The sequence below is a fragment of the Poromitra crassiceps genome, assembly GCF_964638095.1.
Source record: "Poromitra crassiceps genome assembly, chromosome: 30".
In the NCBI taxonomy this organism is placed as follows: domain Eukaryota; kingdom Metazoa; phylum Chordata; class Actinopteri; order Beryciformes; family Melamphaidae; genus Poromitra; species Poromitra crassiceps.
The window spans coordinates 16,163,354-16,187,230 of record NC_139652.1 but is presented as its reverse complement, the minus strand read 5'-3'; the positions used below and the strand labels follow the sequence as shown (position 1 = coordinate 16,187,230).

At 46.1% G+C, this 23,877-nt stretch overlaps 1 protein-coding gene across 1 annotated transcript in view; it reads left to right on the top strand.

Annotated features, from left to right (window-relative positions):
- Window positions 1-23,877, top strand: part of insc (INSC spindle orientation adaptor protein) — a gene marked incomplete at its 5' end in the record, with an annotated part of 63,439 nt that overhangs the window by 7,454 nt on the left and 32,108 nt on the right. The window contains 4 exons of the mRNA XM_083663113.1: window positions 17,174-17,540; window positions 18,116-18,168; window positions 18,281-18,404; window positions 19,591-19,704. Of these exons, the coding sequence (XP_083519239.1) occupies window positions 17,174-17,540; window positions 18,116-18,168; window positions 18,281-18,404; window positions 19,591-19,704 (658 nt within the window). The remainder of the gene's footprint in view (window positions 1-17,173; window positions 17,541-18,115; window positions 18,169-18,280; window positions 18,405-19,590; window positions 19,705-23,877) is intronic.

The window sequence follows — 23,877 nt, the reverse complement described above, 5'->3', positions numbered from 1 at the left end:
TTCTTACCCTCTGCTACCTCAGGATGACTAGACTGATGTCTCCTTACCCTCTGCTACCTCAGGAGGAGTAGACTGATGTCTCCTTACCCTCTGCTACCTCAGGAGGAGTAGACTGATGTCTCCTTACCCTCTGCTACCTCAGGATGACTAGACTGATGTCTCCTTACCCTCTGCTACCTCAGGATGACTAGACTGATGTCTCCTTACCCTCTGCTACCTCAGGAAGAGTAGACTGATGTCTCCTTACTCTCTGCTACCTCAGGAAGAGTAGACTGATGTCTCCTTACCCTCTGCTACCTCAGGAAGAGTAGACTGATGTCTCCTTACCCTCTGCTACCTCAGGAAGAGTAGACTGATGTCTCCTTACCCTCTGCTACCTCAGGAGGAGTAGACTGATGTCTCCTTACCCTCTGCTACCTCAGGAAGAGTAGACTGATGTCTCCTTACCCTCTGCTACCTCAGGAAGAGTAGACTGATGTCTCCTTACCCTCTGCTACCTCAGGATGACTAGACTGATGTCTCCTTACCCTCTGCTACCTCAGGAAGAGTAGACTGATGTCTCCTTACCCTCTGCTACCTCAGGAGGAGTAGACTGATGTCTCCTTACTCTCTGCTACCTCAGGAGGAGTAGACTGATGTCTTCTTACCCTCTGCTACCTCAGGAAGAGTAGACTGATGTCTCCTTACCCTCTGCTACCTCAGGAGGAGTAGACTGATGTCTCCTTACCCTCTGCTACCTCAGGATGACTAGACTGATGTCTCCTTACCCTCTGCTACCTCAGGAGGACTAGACTGATGTCTCCTTACCCTCTGCTACCTCAGGAGGAGTAGACTGATGTCTCTCCTTACCCTCTGCTACCTCAGGAAGAGTAGACTGATGTCTCCTTACCCTCTGCTACCTCAGGAGGAGTAGACTGATGTCTTCTTACCCTCTGCTACCTCAGGAGGAGTAGACTGATGTCTTCTTACCCTCTGCTACCTCAGGAGGAGTAGACTGATGTCTCCTTACCCTCTGCTACCTCAGGAGGACTAGACTGATGTCTCCTTACCCTCTGCTACCTCAGGAGGACTAGACTGATGTCTCCTTACCCTCTGCTACCTCAGGAGGAGTAGACTGCAGCAGACAGAGGCCAGGCCTGATGTCTCTCCTTACCCTCTGCTACCTCAGGAGGAGTAGACTGCAGCAGACAGAGGCCAGGCCTGATGTCTCCTTACCCTCTGCTACCTCAGGAGGACTAGACTGCAGCACGACTGACCTTCGCCCAGAAAATCAAGGCGTGACTCGCACACTTAAACCTCCATTAGCCATATGCTTTTACCATTAGCCTAGCTCGTCTCTCACCCTAACCCTACGCTGTGCACGGAGAGATCTGCTTCACCATTTTGTTTTGTTTTGATGGGGGGGGGGGGGTTCTCTCATTTTCTCCTCATTTATTCCCCCTGCTGTCCAGGTCATAGCTCCACCCCCTCTGCTGGTCTGGGGAGAGCTGTAGACTAGCATTCCTCTTTGTCACCAGCTGCTTCTTTTCATCTGACAGCGAGGAGTTCACCGGCAGGACATAGCGTGTGCAGGTCACGCTATTCCCCCCAGTTCCCCTCCCTGCCGAACAGGCACCCCAATCAACTAGAGGAGGAGCTAGTGCAGCGACCAGGATACTCGACCTTCCCCACCAGCAGACACGACCGACTGTGCCTGTATGGAGGCTCCATCCTGCCACCCTCGTGTTGGTAGGCAGATCATCTAGTGCTGCACTACCTGGATCATCTAGTGCTGCACTACCTGGGTCATCTAGTGCTGCACTACCTGGATCATCTAGTGCTGCACTACCTGGATCATCTAGTGCTGCACTACCTGGATCATCTAGTGCTGCACTACCTGGATCATCTAGTGCTGCACTACCTGGATCATCTAGTGCTGCACTACCTGGATCATCTAGTGCTGCACTACCTGGATCATCTAGTGCTGCACTACCTGGATCATCTAGTGCTGCACTACCTGGATCATCTAGTGCTGCACTACCTGGATCATCTAGTGCTGCACTACCTGGACGGCCGGAAATCTGTTGAAATATATTGTGTTTTTTTTAACAGAATAGGAATACATTAGCATCCTGTTTGGTGTCTCATTATGCCGTCATATTGAATTCTTTGTAGGACAACAGTCTCCTTGTCTCCTCCAGCCAAAGCTAAAGCCACAGCGGCCTGGTCCTCAAACTCTCGCAGCTCATTCTGCCCACATTTCCATTCCCTCTGTCCCCTTGGACTGCGGTGGTTGTGCTGCATGTGGTATTTGACTCTGTGGTATTTGAGAAAGATTTGCAGTTTTTCTTCTGTGACGACAGGCATTAGAGACAGTGACATTCATGAAAAGCAGACACTGGGTCGACAGCTCCTTCCTGCTCGTAGACTTGTGTTGAATTCAATTCAATACGACTTTATTAATCCACGAGGGCATGGAGTGACTTCCTTATCAGATAAATGTGGACTGAATCTTTACCCCTTAGCGTTTCATTGCGGTCAGATCCGAAACAGAATCTATTATGTGAACTAACACATGTTGCTAGCTGTGCACTCTTTCCAAGCAAGCCGCAAGGCCTGCCATTGATGTGAATGCTGTCTATGGACAATTCCAGACGTTGTCACCCCCTTACAGTACCATGAGTGCATTAATTTGTACTATGGGTTAGGGTTAGGGTTAGGGTTAGGGTTAGGGTTAGGGTTAGGGCCCCAGAAGGAAACAAACTCCAGAGAACGACTGTGTGAATGCTACACTCTGCCTACTGAGCCAAGCAGACGTCTGTCAAACGTCTGTGAAATGAACAAACTCCGACAAGCAAATTGTGTTGTGGACACAAATCATGTGGGAGATTATATTCCTTCTCTATGAAAGACAATAGTACAAATTGGAATGTTTTCATGTGTTTCTGCATGTGAAAAAGCTAGCTGACAGTTAAGAGAAGTACAACAACATTGGTTGTGGTTAGAGTTTAGCAACAAATCAAAGTGGTTAAGGTTGGAGTTAAGGCATGGTTAAATCAATCAAAACATTGGGAGCTGAGCCTAGCAGCTTCAGAGAGCGCTGCCTCAGCACTCTGGCCTCCCTGTGGTGAGGGGGCGGGGCAAGAGGAAAGAAAATGTCTCTTTAACACGTTCACTGCCAATGACGAGATATCTCGTCTTACAGAATCCAACCGTTGACTGCCAAAGACGAGATATCTCGTCTTAAAAAAAAAAAAAAAAAAATTGACGGTCGGGCGTGGATCAACGCTCCCCCCGTCTCCTATAAAAATATTGGAGTCAGCGAACGTGTACAACCCATTCCACGGACCCACTAAGTGGCGACAGTGCTCTCCACACTAGGAAAAGCAGAGCCAAAACTGTAGGGTAACGCGCGAGGAAACCATTCTCTACTGTAAAAAGGATTGGCGAAAACGCTTTCACTTTCGCGCATTATCGCGCTGGGAGCTGGCGGTGGGGGATTCCAAAAATAGACTGGGTGGAAAACACAGTTTGAAACACGCAGCATAAAGCCTAGAATCGCACAAAGCTTCATCAAAGCTCTCAAACCCAAGAAACAAGTGAGCCCTATCCACACTCGCTGCCAGGGAGGGAGGCTGCTCAAACTCGCAGCAGCAGCAGCAGCAGCAGAACACTCGCTTGTGACAAACGCAGGCTGAAAGCCACCAGACACGCCCACGGAGGGAGGAGTTTGAAGGAGAGGGCGTTCAGAACTATATTGTTTAGATGTCTGATCTCTCACTGATGCCAAAAATAAATGGTTAAAGTGACTGTTCTGCCTGTTTGATTGAATTTCACAAAACTGCGATTATCTCAGCTTTCACTCTCAGACGCTGAAACCATGCTGTACTCAACGGCTAATATCTACATAACTACTAACTCTACAAACGAACTCTTTTAGACAGAGAAAGCACACATTCTATTAGTACTTTTGTGAACTTTGTGTTCACAAACTCCAAGCAGAAAATAATCCTCGGCTCTTGTAAAATGAGCCAGAATCCTCAAAAAAAAAACTCTGGCAGAACCTACCTACAGTAAAAAAAAAAAAGGCTGGCAGTGAATGTGTTAAGGTCGCTTTCACACATAAGCTGGTGGACTCGGTGCGATTCGGGGGGTGAAGTTGCAACATTGTTGCGATTTTCATTTGGTTCGGTTCGCTTTAACCAGTGGGCATTTCAGCCTGCCTATTTTTGACACCTATGCGGAAATTGCATTCTTTGGCCAGTGGGGGTCGCAGCTTGTGTAGCACTCCCGGGGGAACATCCATTCAACTATATGGGAAACGAGCCAACTTCTCTCTCGGTCTATGTCTTATATAAACACTTTCCAAATTAGTGTATGGTCTGAAAAAACAATTTCAAGTCTTTTTCATGCTCTAACGTGCTCCGTTTTCCAAATTATAGCCCCATTTCGAGGAAAATTGACGACAAACATCGGATAATAAGAACAGTAATACTTCCGACCGGTAGAGGCAGCAATGTGCCGCAAGGCATCAGGTAGCAAGTAATAGTTGAGCAAATTATCAGAAAATAGCGTTACTTTATGATATTTTAATAATGTTAGTAGACACACGTAACTATATAGATACCATACATCTAACGTCCATAACATGGCGGACCATTTAACGTTATTTATACCGTTAGATAAAGCCTCAAGCCTTCTCTGTATTCAGACCATTCAGACCATTGGATTCAGCACAGAAACCGGAGTACGTTATAACTTTTTAAATATAGTCACGTTATAAACAACTAACCAACGCTGGGGGTCCGTATGGAAACAGTGTTACTCGAAATGGTTAAAAGTTAAATCAATTTGGTCATTCAGTGCCGTTTTACTGCAATGTAAAGTAAGTAGCATTAGCCACTACATTAGCCAAAGTAGCTGACTACCCATAATGCATTACGGCGATAAGGGAGACAGAGCAAATTCGGAAACTCCCCCGGCAGCCGCCCCCTCCCCTCGTACTTCCGTGTAGCATTAATTCATTTAACCAATCAAACGAAATCAAACAATATCCGGAAGTGAGCTTCATTTTGCTGTGTCAAAGTCAATGAGCTACAGTATGTTGGTCCATTATATATAGGTCAATGGCTTTAACACAGCAATTTGTCACAAACGCACCAAACTTTCTGAACAATGTCAGGTGGTCAAAACAGTCACTCGTCTATTGGACAGAATAGAGAAGGGAAATCTCTCCTCTCTTCAGCAGGCTTCTTGCCTGGCTGAGGGCTGACTGAACAACACAAGTGAATCTGCAAAACACAAACCATGGAGCAACACCACCTGCGATATTGGGATTTCTGGTTTTACTTTGGTGTTACTATCAAATCATTATTTAACAAGAATGTGCCCAATATGAGCAGCAGATGAGGCAGCAAGCTGTTGAACATTTCATTCTACAGATGAGAGTAGCCTACGTACCGAAGGAGAGCTGTTGAGAAATGTGTTGTTGTTATGATGACGTATGTCACGACGCGGCGTGCAGGTACTGTACATGTGTGCACGCCGCAGTGTTTGTTTCGCACCCTTCTACCGTCTTCTACTCATGATGCACTGCATGAGTGCATCAGATGCACTGGCGCTCTTGTGTTTAGTCCGGGTTGCTTTCACACAACAAATGAACCGTGCCAGGGTTCACTTGGAAGCGAACCGAGACCCACATTTTCAAGCGGACCAGAGTTTGTTTGTTTGTTCCGCCACAGAGTTCGTTTGCGCTTTCACACCACCCCAAACAAACCGCACTATCCGAGGAAATGAACTCTGGCGCGGTTAAAGCGGACTAAACAGCTTATACTGTAGTGAAAGCGACCTAAGAGGATCGCTGCAGAAAATGACAACGATTTGAACTTGTTTAGACCTATCAAGTTTATTTCACTATACCTTTAATCCAATTATCTGGCTGCACTGGAAGATGATCTTGCTCATTTCAATAAATCTCTCTTTCTACTACATGCCAATATGACTTCTTTCAAGAAATCATGATGAAACAATGAAGATCGTGAAACAAATAATCTTTCTCCAAGACTGTTTCACTTTTGTCCAGTAAATGTCCTGAAATTTACATTATTGTGAATTTTTATTATTATTATTATTATAACACCCTATACCTATGCCTTCTTTCAAGAAATCACTAGTATGACTTCTTTCAAGAAATCATCATGAAACAAGAATCTCTCTCCACTTTTAGCCATTTGTTGAAACCCGTAATATTTCTGAGATTATTTCTCACACACACACACACACACACACACACACACACACACACACACACACACACACACACGTTATGGCCAACCACCCCTGAAGAACAAATTAGTTCCTTCTGTCCAATAACGTTTCCATACTTGAGTGACACCAGGTGCTCTACTTACCACCGCTGGGTTTAGAACCTGCTGTTTACTACACGCTAACTAGCAAAGCGCTAAAATAGGCTGCTGTTCTAAAGGCTGTGGCTGCCATTGAGGTTGAAAGTTGAGTCGTATTTTCATTTATTTCCATTATCTTCCGTGACGTGATAGCATGTCAATGCTTTCATGCAGACATGGAAGGTGTTTTTAGCCTGAAACAAAATGACTCACTGCTGGTGATGAAAGAAGTCTGTGTGTGCAGCAAAGTGTGTTTTCCTTCTTTTCATCTTTGATTTGTTTTTTCTCTCTTGCCTGGGGACCGTTTCTCTTGTGCTACTGTAGCATGGCTGTATATGGCTGTAGCATGCATAGCCTAGCATGTCATCAGCAATGTCATAAGTGATGTCGCTTGAGCAATTGTGATGTCATCAGTGATGTCACTCGAGCAATTGTTGTTGTGTGGGCATCAGTGATGTCACTCGAGCAACTGAGCCAATGGCGACGGAGCTTAGGTTGGTGTCTGTCACTCACGAGATTCCTAGTTATTTCAAAATACTGTATGTAAAATTGCCTCTTGAATCCTGTTTCGGCGTGATCCAACAAGTAACTTTCTACTGTACTAATTACTGTGTTTTTCTGTAACCATAATGAATTTTCTTGAAATTCCATAATTATAATCCCGTGGAATTGAATCCAGTACCATAGCAGTGAACAGGATGAACTATATTCATTCCATGGTGTTTCGCTTAGTCTACCGATAAAAACACGTTGTCAAATGCAGCTGTGGGCTACAAGTGAGCAGTCATTGAATTCATAACCGCGTCATTAGTTTTGTGACTTAACCTTGCACGAGGCACTGAAACACAGTTATTCTCACAACGTTTCCCAGAGTTGTGTTTTTTCAGAAGCTAAGTCGGGAGCTCTGCACATGGAAATCATAAATGGATTAGATCATAAATGGAATCCGGGGGAGAAATTATAGACAGAGCATATTTACAAGCAGCTATTTATTTGGGTCCCATTAACAGGCTCTGCACTCCCTTCTCCTCACACACATGTAGAGTCCCACACAGCAGAGCAGCAGCAGAGCACTGACTCATCCTGAGACAAGCTTCAAGTTCAACAACACGTACTGTAGTTAGGACAATGTGCCACACACACACACACACACACACACACACACACACACACACACACACACACACACACACACACACACACACACAGTCAAGCATGCAAATCTGGGATTCACACTTACAACGTGATGCTGGTGATCAGCCAATCAGCATCCATGCTTGTTTTGGTAGCGATTTTGTCTCATGAACAATAATTCCGCATGTCACTCTATCTCAACTCAGTTCATTGTTCATAATTTAGTTCATTCAAGAGTTCTTTCTTCCTACAGTATTTACTTCTGTCACTGCATGACAGACAGACAGACAGACAGACGCGCGCACACACACACACACACACACACACACACACACACACACACACACACACACACACACACACACACACACACACACACACACACACCTACCTCAATTAAATTCAGAACAGTTGAGTTCAGTTAAATGAATTCAATTAAAAGTTTTGTTTGATCGTTTGTTTGTTTGTTGCCAGCGGGTGTCACAAATGAGCTAAATCAACAATTACATTTACCTGACTTCTTTCTGCGTATTGATACGACTGGACGTGGTCCTCCAGAGTTTAAGAACGGTGTCCATAGCAACCGTCTGTTATACAGAAATAACAGAGGGTAGAATGTCATGATTGACCAATCGGAATCGAGTATTCAACAAAGTTGTGTAATAAAAGCAGTTATTGCCGTACTGAGGAATCAAATCAAGCCACACAGAGACATGATAAGAGACATGATGAGGCTGCAAAGAAAACATCAATGAATTGTTGGTTGCACTAATGATTTTTGATAGGAACAACGGCTAACGGTTAACTTCTACCAACTGCAGTGTATTGACAGTAGCTATCTGTCTGTCTGTCTGTCTGTCTGCCTGCCTGCCTGCCTGCATGCCTGTGTGTGTGTGTGTGTGTGTGTGTGTGTGTGTGTGTGTGTGTGTGTGTGTGTGTGTGTGTGTGTGTGTAGCAGAGCCCTGGCCGTACCTGACCTCTGACCCTGCATGTAAATATTTGTCCTTCCCTGCGAGCTGCATCATCCCCTCCTTTGGAAAACAAACCTCTTATCATCCTCTCTTCTCGTCCGCTCCATCGTCTAGTGGCTTGTTTGATGTGTAAATCTAGATGGGATTCACAATATGCGAAGCTGTTATATGACCATGGAAAATGGTTTGAATGAAATGGTCACATTTAGTCTCATATATGCCATAGAATACTATCATGTATATTAGGCCTACAGAAGAATTTGACCCTGTCCCTGAAACACAGAATGATCTGGCTGTTTGAACGTTTTTCAGTCCTCACATTGTTAGACAGCCACTTTTGGACAGTTTATAACACATACAGTAACTAATAAACGTAAACATTTTACAGTAGCACTCCGAAAAACAACAAAATCTGCATATTTTCTCTATTTCTGTGTTGTTCAGTTGGGTCTTCTACACATAATGCTCATACTGTAGGTTCATTGGGTAAAATAGCACAGACATGCTTCAGCAGTGTCATCAATTAAGCTCCTTAAAGGAAGGCTTTCCCGTGGGGAATATGAATATATATTAAATCTCACGCCCCTAAGGTTTTCGAATCCGTTGAAATTTTTGAAATTGGTTGTTTACAGCCAGAGATATCAACCATCTCTCACATTATTTCCATGACGCTCTGACGCAAAACGCGTCGGGCGACAAGTCCAGCCTTGCGGAAGTCGAGCACCTATGAACTACACTACTTGTGGGCCTGTGGGCCATGTGGGCCATGGTCCCGCCTCTAGAGGTCCTCCACGCCCCTTCAGAGGTCTTGAAGAAAAACAAAAGGCAGCCATCTTTTTCAACCGCCTAGCCTACGGTAGCTAATATTAGCTTCCAATAGCTCCTTGCAAAGAGACCAGGGCCCCGTTCCAATACCCATACTTCCATACTATTTAGTAGGCAAAAAAAGATTTAGTATGTCCCAATACATAGTATGTCAGATGCAGTATGCCAAGAGTACCAGGATGTTGTACTACATCAGCTCCTATTTCGGAGTATGCATCGATGCATGCTGCTTCAGCCAAACTTCCCCACAATCCTTTGCGCAGCAGGAAGTTATGTCTTCTTCTTCTTCTTCTAATGTTTTATGGCGGTTGGCAAACAACTTTTTGTGCATTACCGCCACCTACTGGAGTTACGTCGCACTGACTGAGCTGCGTGTTCATGAATGAGATAATTAACTTTAAGAAAGCCTTGAAATATGTTAAAACCAAACAAGCATGGTGTGTACCAAAACATGCATATCTTGATTCCTGTTTAGATCTCTGACTTAATGTTTTTGCTTTATTTATTTTATTTTGTTTATTTGATTGTCTGTTCCAATTTTGTAAATGTTTAGTCTGAATTTTTTGTATAATGTACTGTTTGTTACTGCCAGACTTTGTTTATTGAATTAAAAAAAAAAAAAACTCAAATGTGGCGCTGCGGACGTCGGCGGAAGTGAGCAAGAGGTCGGAGTTCAGGAAGCTCACGTGACGACAGATGTAGTGTGTCCCAATAGTATGCATTTTGCATGCATGCTGCACACTACAATCCATACTTTGTGAGGGCAGCGGCAGTACATACTACAAGAAAGAAGTACAAGTATGGGTATTGGAACGGGGCCCATATCTCGGGAACGGAAGCACGTCCAGACACGGGACTGGCGGCATTGGAAAGCTCGTCAAATTTTACATCTAGTAGTAGGTGCGTTGAAGTAACGAAATCAACGCTGAGCAATGTACCCGTTTTTACACATTTTTACATGAAATAGTTACAACATCAGATGCGCGTAACTCCTTGGAAAATGCCTTAAAATGCATGAAAAAAAATTTATGAAGACATCTCTCGACATATATACTTCGGTTTAAATTTGGTGCAATTTGGAGGCAATTTTATTTTAGATTTTTTCTTCTTCTCATAATTTTTTTATGTCGAAGCCTTCTTCTTCTTCTTTGAGTTTTATGGCGGTTGGCAAACATATATGTGCATTACCGCCACCTACTGGAGTTTGATATCAGCCAAATGCCTGAGGGGTGGGCGTGGAATCTAAGGCCACGCGAGCCCAGTGCATTGTGGGAACTGTAGGATTTCGGCTCCCCGCACCCGCCCCTCCCCCCCACCAGCCCCCCCCCCCACACACACACAGAGTGGATTTTGGTTGATATCCCTGGCTGTAAACAACCAATTTCAAAAATTTCAACTGATTCGAAAACCTTAGGGGCGTGAGATTTAATATATATTCATATTCCCCACGGGAAAGCCATCCTTTAACACTTCCATGTTTTTGCAGGCTGGTAGCAGGGCACTGCCAAGGTGGCCTTCTTAGGGATCTCAGGGCATCAGGGCCAGAGGGAGGGGCAACAGAGGCCATGGCCTCCATGTAAATCCCACCATGGTTGCAGCTCTATTAGTGACCCGGGGTCGTGTGTTTACTCAAGAGTAGAGGAGGGCGTTGCTGCCATCGATCAATCCTCTTTCCTGAGGCTTTGACTCATTGAGCAGAGGTCTCTGGATCGCCCTCTCTTACGCCTGCGCTCATTAAGCTCAATGGTGGGTAAGATTGAAGTGTTTGCTAATAGCAGCTCTGTGCTGAGGGCAAACGAGGGGCTTAAAGGGCCCATATTTTGCTAACATAATGTATTATTATTTTATTGTTGACCTCCAGTAGAGTAACTTATTGCATCATTCATAGTTTAAAAAACTCATTGTTTATCTTGTACTGGCTCTCACTGCCCCCTTCAGTTCAGCCTCTGTCTGAAACGCTCTGTTTAGGTCCTGTCCCTTTAAGAACCCCCACCCTCCGAAATACTCCAGGCGAGCAGCGGGGTGAAAGTCTGTTTGCGCAAACCTCTGCTCAGACAGAGGACCCGGACCCCACGTTGAGAACCACTGCAAACAAAAACAGCAGAGAGAGAGAGAGAGAGGGAGAGAGAGACGGAGAGAGAGGGAGAGGGAGACGGAGGGGACACTGCACGTTTGGCTGCAGCAGACACAGCGTCCCCACTCCTCACAGCCTTGGAGATCAAAGGCGAGGAGTGACGATTTGTTTGGTGTGCCGTTTTCCTCCAAGCAGCCTGACGCTGATTTCCCCCCTCTAAACAGATCTCGATTTAAGTTGTTATTTCGGTCTTTTTCAAAATTATTTTTTCATTTTGTAGTAGTAATGGTGCATATTTATCGATAAAAGCAGTGTTTTTATTCCAACATGAACCAATAGTATGTTTAATACTAGATTGAAATGAGGCCAGAATGCAGAAATCCCACACTGTCGCGGCAGTCTACTGGAATGTCAGAACAGGGAAGGGAGGGGCAGGGCGCTCGCGCCGCGGGCCCGGGCTAAGCTTGGCAAAGTTGGCATCACCATGGTAACAAGTCCTTACTGACGTCACTAGAACTATTGTTCTCGCACAAAATCGGCATAAATCCATGTCATCTCGTCTACGAGAGTTCATGGGCGGGAGGGGGGGTTCATGGGGGTAACATTAAAACACTTTCACATATTTATTTGAAGCTTAGCCCATGTTTAATATGACCATCCAAGATTGTAACAACATATATATGATACAAAATTAAGAAATGCATAATATGGCCCCTTTAACTAACGAGTGTGGACAGCAGCAGTTACAGTTATCGGTGGATCATTGAGCTCACGCCCACACCATTGATTTTAGGAATGCTGGCGTGTTTCAAGCTTGAGCGCTGCTGTTTGCAGTGGCCCTCGACACTTTGTAGCGTTGCATTAATGTTTGCAGTGGCCCTCGACACTTTGTAGCGTTGCATTAATGTTTGCAGTGGCCCTCGACACTTTGTAGCGTTGCATTAATGTTTGCAGTGGCCCTCGACACTTTGTAGCGTTGCATTAATGTTTGCAGTGGCCCTCGACACTTTGTAGCGTTGCATTAATGTTTGCAGTGGCCCTCGACACTTTGTAGCGTTGCATTAATGTTTGCAGTGGCCCTCGACACTTTGTAGCGTTGCATTAATGTTTGCAGTGGCCCTTGACACTTTGTAGCGTTGCATTAATGTTTGCAGTGGCCCTCGACACTTTGTAGCATTGCATTAATGTTTGCAGTGGCCCTCGACACTTTGTAGCGTTGCATTAATGTTTGCAGTGGCCCTCGACACTTTGTAGCGTTGCATTAATGTTTGCAGTGGCCCTCGACACTTTGTAGCGTTGCATTAATGTTTGCAGTGGCCCTCGACACTTTGTAGCGTTGCATTAATGTTTGCAGTGGCCCTCGACACTTTGTAGCGTTGCATTAATGTTTGCAGTGGCCCTCGACACTTTGTAGCGTTGCATTAATGTTTGCAGTGGCCCTCGACACTTTGTAGCGTTGCATTAATGTTTGCAGTGGCCCTCGACACTTTGTAGCGTTGCATTAATGTTTGCAGTGGCCCTCGACACTTTGTAGCGTTGCATTAATGTTTGCAGTGGCCCTCGACACTTTGTAGCATTGCATTAATGTTTGCAGTGGCCCTCGACACTTTGTAGCGTTGCATTAATGTTTGCAGTGGCCCTCGACACTTTGTAGCGTTGCATTAATGTTTGCAGTGGCCCTCGACACTTTGTAGCGTTGCATTAATGTTTGCAGTGGCCCTCGACACTTTGTAGCGTTGCATTAATGTTTGCAGTGGCCCTCGACACTTTGTAGCGTTGCATTAATGTTTGCAGTGGCCCTCGACACTTTGTAGCGTTGCATTAATGTTTGCAGTGGCCCTCGACACTTTGTAGCGTTGCATTAATGTTTGCAGTGGCCCTCGACACTTTGTAGCGTTGCATTAATGTTTGCAGTGGCCCTCGACACTTTGTAGCGTTGCATTAATGTTTGCAGTGGCCCTCGACACTTTGTAGCGTTGCATTAATGTTTGCAGTGGCCCTCGACACTTTGTAGCGTTGCATTAATGTTTGCAGTGGCCCTCGACACTTTGTAGCGTTGCATTAATGTTTGCAGTGGCCCTCGACACTTTGTAGCGTTGCATTAATGTTTGCAGTGGCCCTCGACACTTTGTAGCGTTGCATTAATGTTTGCAGTGGCCCTCGACACTTTGTAGCGTTGCATTAATGGGGTTTTACATGAGAGGCAGCGAGTGTACTGTAGGTTTAATTTGCTTACATGGGGGTTATCATTATGCGTTATGATTTTTAGTAGGCCATCTGATAGAATTGTTAGTTCACATACAGTAGCTGCACAGGTGAAAAACGGATAAATTTTCAATAATTTGTTTATTTTATAAGATACATTTTTAAGCTGTGTTTTATTTGAACGTCTTTGAAATGATGTGATTCCCCTTGAGAGACGCCTGTAAACATCCACAGTTACAGTGATCAGCTAGTATACACTCACCAAGCACTTTAAACTAGCAACACCTGAACACCTGAACACCTGTACAACACCTGAACACCTGTACACCTGAACACCTGTACAACACCTGTACACCTGCTTATTCATGCAATTATCCATTTAGACAATCAACTGGCAACAGTGCAATGCATCAGATCATGCAGATGCAGGTCAGAGGTCAGAGGTCAGCTTCAGTTCATGTTCACATCAAACATCAGGATGGGGAAAACGAGCTGCTTTGAGTATTTCTGAACCTGCTGATCTCCTGGGATTTCCACACACAGCAGTCTCTAGAGGTTACACAGAATGTTGCAAAAGCAAACCAAAAGCATCCAGTGAACAGCAGTTGTGCGGATGGTAACGCCTTGTTGATGAGAGCGGTCAGAGGGAGAATGACCAGACTAGTTGGAGCTGACAGAAAGGCTTCAGTAACTCAGATAACCTCTTGACACCTGGGGGCGGATGTGACTTTGGTAGCCGGTTGACACCAAGCTGAAAGCTGATACCCACCCAGCACTAGGGATGCAGCGGTATACCGTTGGAAGGTATACCGCGGTTTGAAAACGTCACGGTATCAAAACCACTAAGATTTGCTGTCATACCTTCCCCACGGTATCAGCTGTTTCCCCAAAACAAAGTGTCCAGGTCACTTGCAGAGTGCAGCTTACGTGGCCCCTCCTCCTGGCTGCATGCCTACCTAGACTAGAGCACAGTAGAGAGAAGCCGCAAGGACCCCCCTAAACTTTCCCCCATCTAAAAAGACGACGTCGGCTGTATGGGAATATTTCGGCTATTGTAAAAACACAAGTGGTCCGTGATACCGTGGTATTTTTGTCCAAGGTATCATACCGTCAAAAACTCATACCGCTGCATCCCTACCCAGCACTGTGGTAAGAAGGTGTTCCTAAGAAAGTGCTCGCTGAGTGTATATTCATTTCATAATAGGCAATAGACAATCTCATAAAAACTAAGAGGAAAAAGTAGGAGAAAGAGACGTGCAGAGCGGAGTGGGAGTCATAAAACAGCCAACTTTATATATTGACTGTTTCAAATAGATTAATCTTTCATTGTCCTAACAAGCACTCCAAATGTATGAGTAACTTCCTGTATGAGTAACACTTCCTGAGTTTTCTCCTCATTCAGCAGGTTATTTAATGTAGGCAGAGATCATTCTGCCATATTTCTGTCCGAGCTTATAGTCGGCAGGACAGTCGGTGCAAATGACTCCCTGGGCGTCAGGCGACACTGTCCTCCACACACTCCTGAGTCATATTGAGTGAATTTACTGCATGAGTGTGGCTCAGTGTGAGTGTGGCTCAGTGTGAGTGTGGCTCAGTGTGAGTGTGGCTCAGTGTGTGTGGCTCAGTGTGAGTGTGGCTCAGTGTGAGTGTGGCTCAGTGTGTGTGGCTCAGTGTGAGTGTGGCTCAGTGTGTGTGTGGCTCAGTGTGAGTGTGGCTCAGTGTGAGTGTGGCTCAGTGTGTGTGGCTCAGTGTGAGTGTGGCTCAGTGTGTGTGTGTGGCTCAGTGTGAGTGTGGCTCAGTGTGAGTGTGGCTCAGTGTGAGTGTGGCTCAGTGTGAATGTGGCTCAGTGTGTGTGTGGCTCAGTGTGAGTGTGGCTCAGTGTGAATGTGGCTCAGTGTGAGTGTGGCTCAGTGTGAGTGTGGCTCAGTGTGAATGTGGCTCAGTGTGTGTGGCTCAGTGTGAGTGTGGCTCAGTGTGAGTGTGGCTCAGTGTGAGTGTGGCTCAGTGTGAGTGTGGCTCAGTGTGAGTGTGGCTCAGTGTGAGTGTGGCTCAGTGTGTGTGTGGCTCAGTGTGAGTGTGGCTCAGTGTGAGTGTGGCTCAGTGTGTGTGTGGCTCAGTGTGTGTGTGGCTCAGTGTGCGTGTGGCTCAGTGTGCGTGTGGCTCAGTGTGTGTGTGGCTCAGTGTGTGTGTGGCTCAGTGTGAGTGTGGCTCAGTGAGTGTGGCTCAGTGTGAGTGTGGCTCAGTGTGAGTGTGGCTCAGTGTGAGTGTGGCTCAGTGTGTGTGTGGCTCAGTGTGAGTGTGGCTCAGTGTGAGTGTGGCTCAGTGTGTGCAGGGAATTGGATCTCTCAGATGGACTCCCATAATAGCGAGACAATTTGGAGAGAAAACAGCCAATCCATTGTGATTTCCTCTCAGTAAATGGACCCAGAGGAAGGAAACGCCGTTGACCAAACGACTGTGGATATCAATGAACTCCAGTCTTTTCATCTGGCTTCTTTTTCCCCCCATGTGACATTTGTATGCAATGCAACTGAATGACACACTGCTCCAATGCAAATAGCTGAAGAAGACTGAATGAACGAATTTGTGATATTACAGTACAGTCTATTAAATTCACATATACTGTATATTCAATTTAGCGTCTACAATTCACTTGATTTTCATGTCTTTGGACTAGATTATCATAAGAAAATCCTTGCAAACATGCAACCAGAAAGGGCCAGGAATCAATCCCAGAGCCTGTATTGCTGTCCTGCCCACTGCTGTCTTGTGTATTGTATTTTAAATGTACCATTGCTGTGTTGTTTACTGTTTGTTATATTGTTGTGTCTTGTAAACCCATGGGGGTTGGGCACCTAGAGTGCATGACACATAAGTCAATCAATCAATCAATCAATCAATCAATCAATCAATCAATCAACCTACTTGCTGTGAGGAAACAGAACTATCAACTGAAACCACCGTGCCACATATTCCAGTGTAACGTCCATCCATCCGTTCACAACCGCTTATCCTGGGTGGCATAGCAGAGGTAGATGTTTCAGGAGAGGACCCCAGACTTCCCTTTCCCTAGCCCCATTAACCAGCTCTGACGTGACCAGTAATCACTCCACCTGGTCCTCTGTCTGACTCTGCCCCATGGCCTCCTCCCAGCTGGACGTGCCCGGAAACCTGGTTTTCAACCAAGCGGCATCCTTACCAGAACCACTCTGAGTCCCTCACGGGTGACTGAGCCAGAACCACTCTGAGTCCCTCACAGGTGACTGAACCAGCCACCCAAACCCATTTTGGCCACTTTCATCCACAATCTTGTCCTTTCGGTCATGACCCATAGTGGCTCAGCTCTCTTTTAGTGACCACAGTGCGGTAACACGAACACAATACCGCTCCCGCTGCTCAGGATTCTGCAGCCCATCTCACACTCCGTAGTCCCCTCACTCGAGAACTAGACCCTGAGATAACTGAAGTCCCTCACTTGAGGTACGGACTCGGAGTAGGAAATCCACCAAGTTCTCAGCAGGAAACCTGACCTGAATAGTCTAATTCTGACTGGCTTCATTTTTATGCTTTCCCTCCCACAGCACCCGGATGCAGTCTCTCCAGGTGGACTCGGTGCAGCGCTGGATGGAGGACCTCCGGCACATGACGGAGGTGGAGTGCATGTGCGTTCTGCAGGCCAAGCCCATCGGCGTGGAGGAGGACGGCCTGCAAGGGGAGCTGATCGTGGCGTCGGCGGTGGGGGGCGGGGACCACGTGGCGAGGAACAACCTGCAGACGCTGCTGCGGCGCGCCCTGGTGGTCAGCACCGAGCTGGGCAAGATGTTTCAGCGGCTGGAGAAGGGGCGCTGGCAGAGGGTGCACAGCACGGCTGTAAGGGCTAACTGCCACGTGCGCTCACTGGTGCACGAGTACGGTGCCGCCCGGAACACACCGCCAGAGATGCAGAAGGTGAGGGGCGATCATGGGCCTCACAAGCTACACTTCTAACATTGGTGCAACATCAAAAGTCAGATATCTCATTGTGGAACAAAATCGATTCATTATATTTCTTGGGGTGGAAAGGCCATCAACTGAATTTGAAATAACTCTCAAAGATCTCAGCTTCCTGTGTGTCCTTCTACTTTCAGTGCAAACCTGTGTAGAACTTCAAACTCATGCAATTAAATAAGTTATATATATTGATCCCTTTCTAGTTAAAATGTCATTCAATTTATGGTTCGTTAGCCTTTATGGGGCTGGTGAAAGGACAAGGAGCTGAGACATTTGTTGTCGTTAATGTCTACACACAATACATGGAGGCTGTCAATTCAAATCAAACTCATCTGTAGCCAAACGATTCCAAAGTGGGTCCAAAAGTCCAAAGTTGACCTCGTCACCTCCTCTCCTGAGACACGTTGGCTTTGTCCACCTCGTCCATATGAAAGGAGATGAAAGTTCCTCTGCACTTGTAGTAGTTCACTCTGGGGCTGAACGTTTGTGTCACACAGTATTCTTGATCGTTTTGTTTTGTTCTATTGTTACAGTATGAGAAATCTCTCCTGGAAAAGTGTATGGAGCTGACCAATATCACAGAGAGGTACAACTATAACAAGCAAACAAAGACAACAGTCATCATACAAACTGATGGTAGATTGATGTGGAGCATGTTGGTTTCTGTTTTGTCAACCTGTGTGTGCCACGATCCACAGGTGCCTTCATACCGATGACGAGTTCTTCCTCAAGTCCATGAGGGAAGCCATCCACGAGATCCTCACCGATGTCAGTGATTCGTTCAGCAACATGATTGACATGGCCTTGGCCAATGAGATCCAGGTATGTAGCGTTGAGCTGAACCCAAGCTTCCCCCCCGTCCAGCAATGTAAACAGTGAGGGAGAACCTACATCACAGCACGGTTTCCCTCAAAACTGAAGTGTGTGTGTGTGTGTCACACCCAGGCATGGTCAGTGATACTCCTGAGGTATTGTGTATTGTTTTAAGCCCATAGCACCAATCAAACATTCTCCAACAACTGCCAACATGAATGTTGGCTCAAAGCACGCAGATTCAATAATTTGTGGTATTATTGCTTGTTCGTGAGGCTCGTTTGTGAGGCTTGTGCGTGAGGCTTGTTCGCTCCAAAATGTAATGGATTCTTCCTCGGCCCATGCTACCCCCTTCCACGAAGTTTCGTGAAAATCAGGCCAGTAGTTTTCCGTAATCCTGCTGACAAACACACGGCAGTGAAAACAGAACCTCCTTGGGGGAGTAAGTGGTTGAATGTAAAGGTAAACATGGCTTCAGTATTACAGTATATGGTCACTGCACTAATGGAGGATTACATCATCTTTGTCTGACTTGGAGAAATAAGGACAGAATGTAAACAGACTTCACATTCCACTCTAATTAAGACATGATTAATCCATGATTACAACTACATGTAGACGGGCCCTCAGAGAGCACAGACCTCTGCCAAGACATGCTATTATTGCTTATTTGTGCTATTATACTCCTATTTCACAGGCTGCTTTGGCTGCATGTGGAATAGGAGTATTGCACGAGTCGGATCCAGATCCGCTCCAGAATTTAAGAGGTTCTTCCTTGGCCCATGCTACACCCTTCCACCAAGTTTCATAAAAATCGGCCCAGTAGTTTTTCCGTAATCTCGCTGACAACAGACAGCCAGCTCTGAGTTGATCTTAGCGCAGTCGTTTCCAATCCACCAGAAGATAGCTCAACGTCAGAGTTTTTGCTGGCCACGCCTCATTTTTACACTACAGCGCACAGATGGGCACAGATCCTCTTGGTATGTTGGTGGTGGGGCGCAGGCCGTTAGATTGGCAACTGTGCAGATTATAAGGTATAGTAGCAATGACACGTTCTTTGCACCGCCTTGGGCCAGGTGTAAGATAGAGGTCGTTGAGTTTTAAGTACGGGCGTGGCCTTGATCAGAGACGGACACCATTCACAAACTTGGATAGCGAGATATATTTATATGCCTATTAAATGTCCTTCTTGCAGGTGCTGATCAAACAGATTGAGTCATCAGACAGTGTGTACACCATCGGCAGCGCCATCAGTAACCTGCTGTCCCTCACCCAGGACGGGCCGCAGCTCTGCAGCATCATCGCCAAGGTAGGTCTGCTTGAGACACACTATCATGGCTCTGTGTCTCAAGGTAGGTCTGCTTGAGACACACTATCATAATAATAATAATAATAATAATGCATTTTATTTCAAAGCGCCTTTCAGGTCACTCAAGGACACTTTACAGGGTAAAATCAGAAGCAGAGCAACAGGCAAGCAAACAGTATAAAATATAAAAAGAGTGGAAGGGAAATAAAATAGAACAAAAATAAAAAAATAAACAATAAACAGAGAAAACACCATGGACATTACAGGGAATAAGCTAATTTGAAGAGATGAGTTTTGAGGCTGGATTTGAACAGGGGGAGGGTGTCAATGTTGCGAATGTCAGGAGGGAGTGAGTTCCAGAGTTTGGGAGCAGAGCGGCTGAAAGCTCTGCTCCCCATGGTGGTGAGCCGGGCAGAAGGGACAGAGAGATGGATGGAGGAGGAGGATCTGAGGGAGCGGGTAGAGGTGGCAGTGTGGAGGAGGTCAGACAGATAAGGAGGGGCGAGGTTGTGGATGGCTTTGAATGTGTGCAGGAGGATTTTAAAGTCGATGCGGAATTTAACTGGGAGCCAATGAAGTTGCTGTAGGACAGGGGTAATGTGATGGAAGGAGGGGGTTTTGGAGATGATGCGGGCGGCTGAGTTCTGGACCAGTTGGAGCTTATGGAGGGATTTCTGAGGGAGACCAAAGAGGAGGGAGTTACAATAGTCGATGCGGGAAGTGACAAGGCTGTGCACAAGAATAGCGGTGGTGTGGGGGGTGAGGGAAGGGCGGAGACGATTGATGTTGCGTAGGTGGAAATAAGCAGACCGGGTGATATTATTGATGTGAGATTTGAAGGAGAGTGAGCTATCGAGGATGACACCCAGACTCTTGACCTGAGGGGAGGGGGAAACTGAGGAACTGTCAATAGTGAGGGATGGCTCTGTGTCTCTCAATGGACGTAGCAGCATGGCAGAAACACCGCCTTGAGCACAAACAAAAGTACAGGCACCCACATCTCCACAAAAATTACACTCTACTTTTTCACCAGCAACACTGCCTTGGTCACACGTTTGATTTGCACTGGGAAGCCCGTACTAAAAAGCAACCCGTTCTCTCCCCCACTCAAAGAGACTGCCAATAGTCAATGAGCCGAGTAGAGACAGTGAGGTGAGCCGGATACAAGCTGAAAGCCTTTCTGCCTCTACTGACTGATGCATTGGATTGTGCATGTCCTGATGTCAGTGACCAATCAGAAGCATCATCTGTTAGATTGTGGGATACCCCATCCTTGCCTAATCATCTAGTCTAGTGTGTAGTGTCCTCTAGAGAGAGAGTGGCGTCAGCGGAGGACCAAAATGCAAGACTCATTAGCCAATGAACAGCCAGGAATGGGTCTCGCGCTACTTTTGCATGCTAAAATAAAGCTGATAATGTACAATTTGATTTCAAGGGGGGAAAAACCCTTTCAGAGTACAACACAAACTGTCTATTTTGCTGCAACTCGACAGTGCTGCTTAATCCAGGACCTTACTTCCTGGAACTCTTGAGAGTAAAAAACTGGTCCATTGGAGTGAATGGAGATGTCGGGACTCTTCTATCTACACGGCTCTGGTCTAGTGCAGGGATAGTTATGCTTGAGATACCGCCCCCCCCCCCCCCAAAAGAAAGAAAGAAAGAAAGAAAGAAAGAAAGAAAGAAAGAAAGAAAGAAAGAAAGAAAGAAAGAAAGAAAGAAAAAGTTGTGAAATCATGTGTGTGGTACAATTTGTTTTCAAAATGGGTTAGGATTTGGAAACTCTTCTAGGGTGGCACAAGCTGACATCAAAGCTGAAGAGGGAAACCCCACAAATCTGGTACTCCAAATTGTAATTTTGACTCATGTTTTATTACTTGTTTGCCTCTTTTGGAGACAGCTTGTATTGTCTGGGCATTCATATGGTTTGGCACACACTTTTAGGTCAAGTTCCATCTGCCTTTAGTTGTACCTCTGTTTGTTTTCCAGCTGTATGCTTATCGCTTGTATTACGGTATTATTACCCTTGTATTACCTTTTTTTATTCCACTTTATTCAAAGGGAAAATCGTTCTTTTTGACCAAGGTGTGTAGTCCCGCCTTTAAACACGCCACCACATTTTAGGCACATGCAGCTTTATTTCACAAAACTCCTCCCTTTCATTCTCGACACACGTCTCTTTTATGAGCAGTCCAGCCCCACCTTCTGCTGACCTGCATGTACCATCTCCTATCACCTTCTGCTGACCTGCATGTACCATCTCCTATCACCTTCTGCTGACCTGCATGTACCATCTCCTATCACCTTCTGCTGACCTGCATGTACCATCTCCTATCACCTTCTGCTGACCTGCATGTACCATCTCCTATCACCTTCTGCTGACCTCCATGTACCATCTCCTATCACCTTCTGCTGACCTGCATGTACCATCTCCTCCACCTTCTGCTGACCTGCATGTACCATCTCCTCCACCTTCTGCTGACCTGCATGTACCATCTCCTCCACCTTCTGCTGACCTGCATGTACCATCTCCTCCACCTTCTGCTGACCTGCATGTACCATCTCCTATCACCTTCTGCTGACCTGCATGTACCATCTCCTATCACCTTCTGCTGACCTGCATGTACCATCTCCTATCACCTTCTGCTGACCTGCATGTACCATCTCCTCCACCTTCTGCTGACCTGCATGTACCATCTCCTCCACCTTCTGCTGACCTGCATGTACCATCTCCTCCACCTTCTGCTGACCTACATGTACCATCTCCTATCACCTTCTGCTGACCTGCATGTACCATCTCCTATCACCTTCTGCTGACCTGCATGTACCATCTCCTATCACCTTCTGCTGACCTGCATGTACCATCTCCTCCACCTTCTGCTGACCTGCATGTACCATCTCCTCCACCTTCTGCTGACCTACATGTACCATCTCCTATCACCTTCTGCTGACCTGCATGTACCATCTCCTCCACCTTCTGCTGACCTACATGTACCATCTCCTATCACCTTCTGCTGACCTACATGTACCATCTCCTATCACCTTCTGCTGACCTGCATGTACCATCTCCTCCACCTTCTGCTGACCTGCATGTACCATCTCCTATCACCTTCTGCTGACCTGCATGTACCATCTCCTATCACCTTCTGCTGACCTACATGTACCATCTCCTATCACCTTCTGCTGACCTGCATGTACCATCTCCTATCACCTTCTGCTGACCTGCATGTACCATCTCCTATCCATCTCTTTATCCATGGCTGTAAAAAGCTATTTCACCCTGAGATAACACAAGACAGTCCAGACAGCAATTGTCTCAATTTGCTATTAGTTTACTGACCGTTTCCAGTATACTCTTGATAAGACTCTTCCTGATGCCCCCGCCACACACACACACACACACACACACACACACACACACACACTTCCCTCACTGCCAGATCATCAGATCAGTACTGTCAGCTCCCATTAAGAGTGAGCATCGATCAGCAAAGCGTCTTTGCCATCGATGGGCCCTTTTCACAGCAGCCATTTTGTTTTTTAAAGGCAGGGTAAACACAGGTGCAACCAAAACATTAATGAGGGCCCCAGCACTCTAACAACTACATGCATTGGAAGTTGGAAAACCCCCATTAATGTTTTGGTTGCACCAAAACATTAATGAGGGCCCCAGCACTCTAACAACTACATGCATTGGAAGTTGGAAAACCCCCATTAATGTTTTGGTTGCACCTGTGTTTACCCTGGCTTTTAGACACAAAATGGCTGCTGTGAAAAAGGTCTATCCTTGTCTTCGCCCTCTCCGCAGAAGACTGGCCGGCTGGAGGAAGCCTACCTGCCAATGGCTGCTAATGAATACCCGACACAATACATCTGTCGCCTGCCAGGGATCTGAATTAATTAATTTCCACCACACCCTCCCTCCCTCTCTCTCTTTCTCTCTCTCTCTCTCTCTCTCTTTGCAATATTGCGTAACTTTTGGCCGGTGTCCGAGTTCTTCGCTCATTGCCATTTTGCGCACTCTGCTGACTTTCCTCATTGGCTTGTTTTGAATAACTGTGATTAGCTGTCTAATGTTCGGGCGGAGAGATGATATTTCCGCCTCCTCCTCCCTCCAGCCCATGTCTCTCTGCCTGTGTGTGTTGTTAGTTGACAGATGAGTATGTACTGACTACT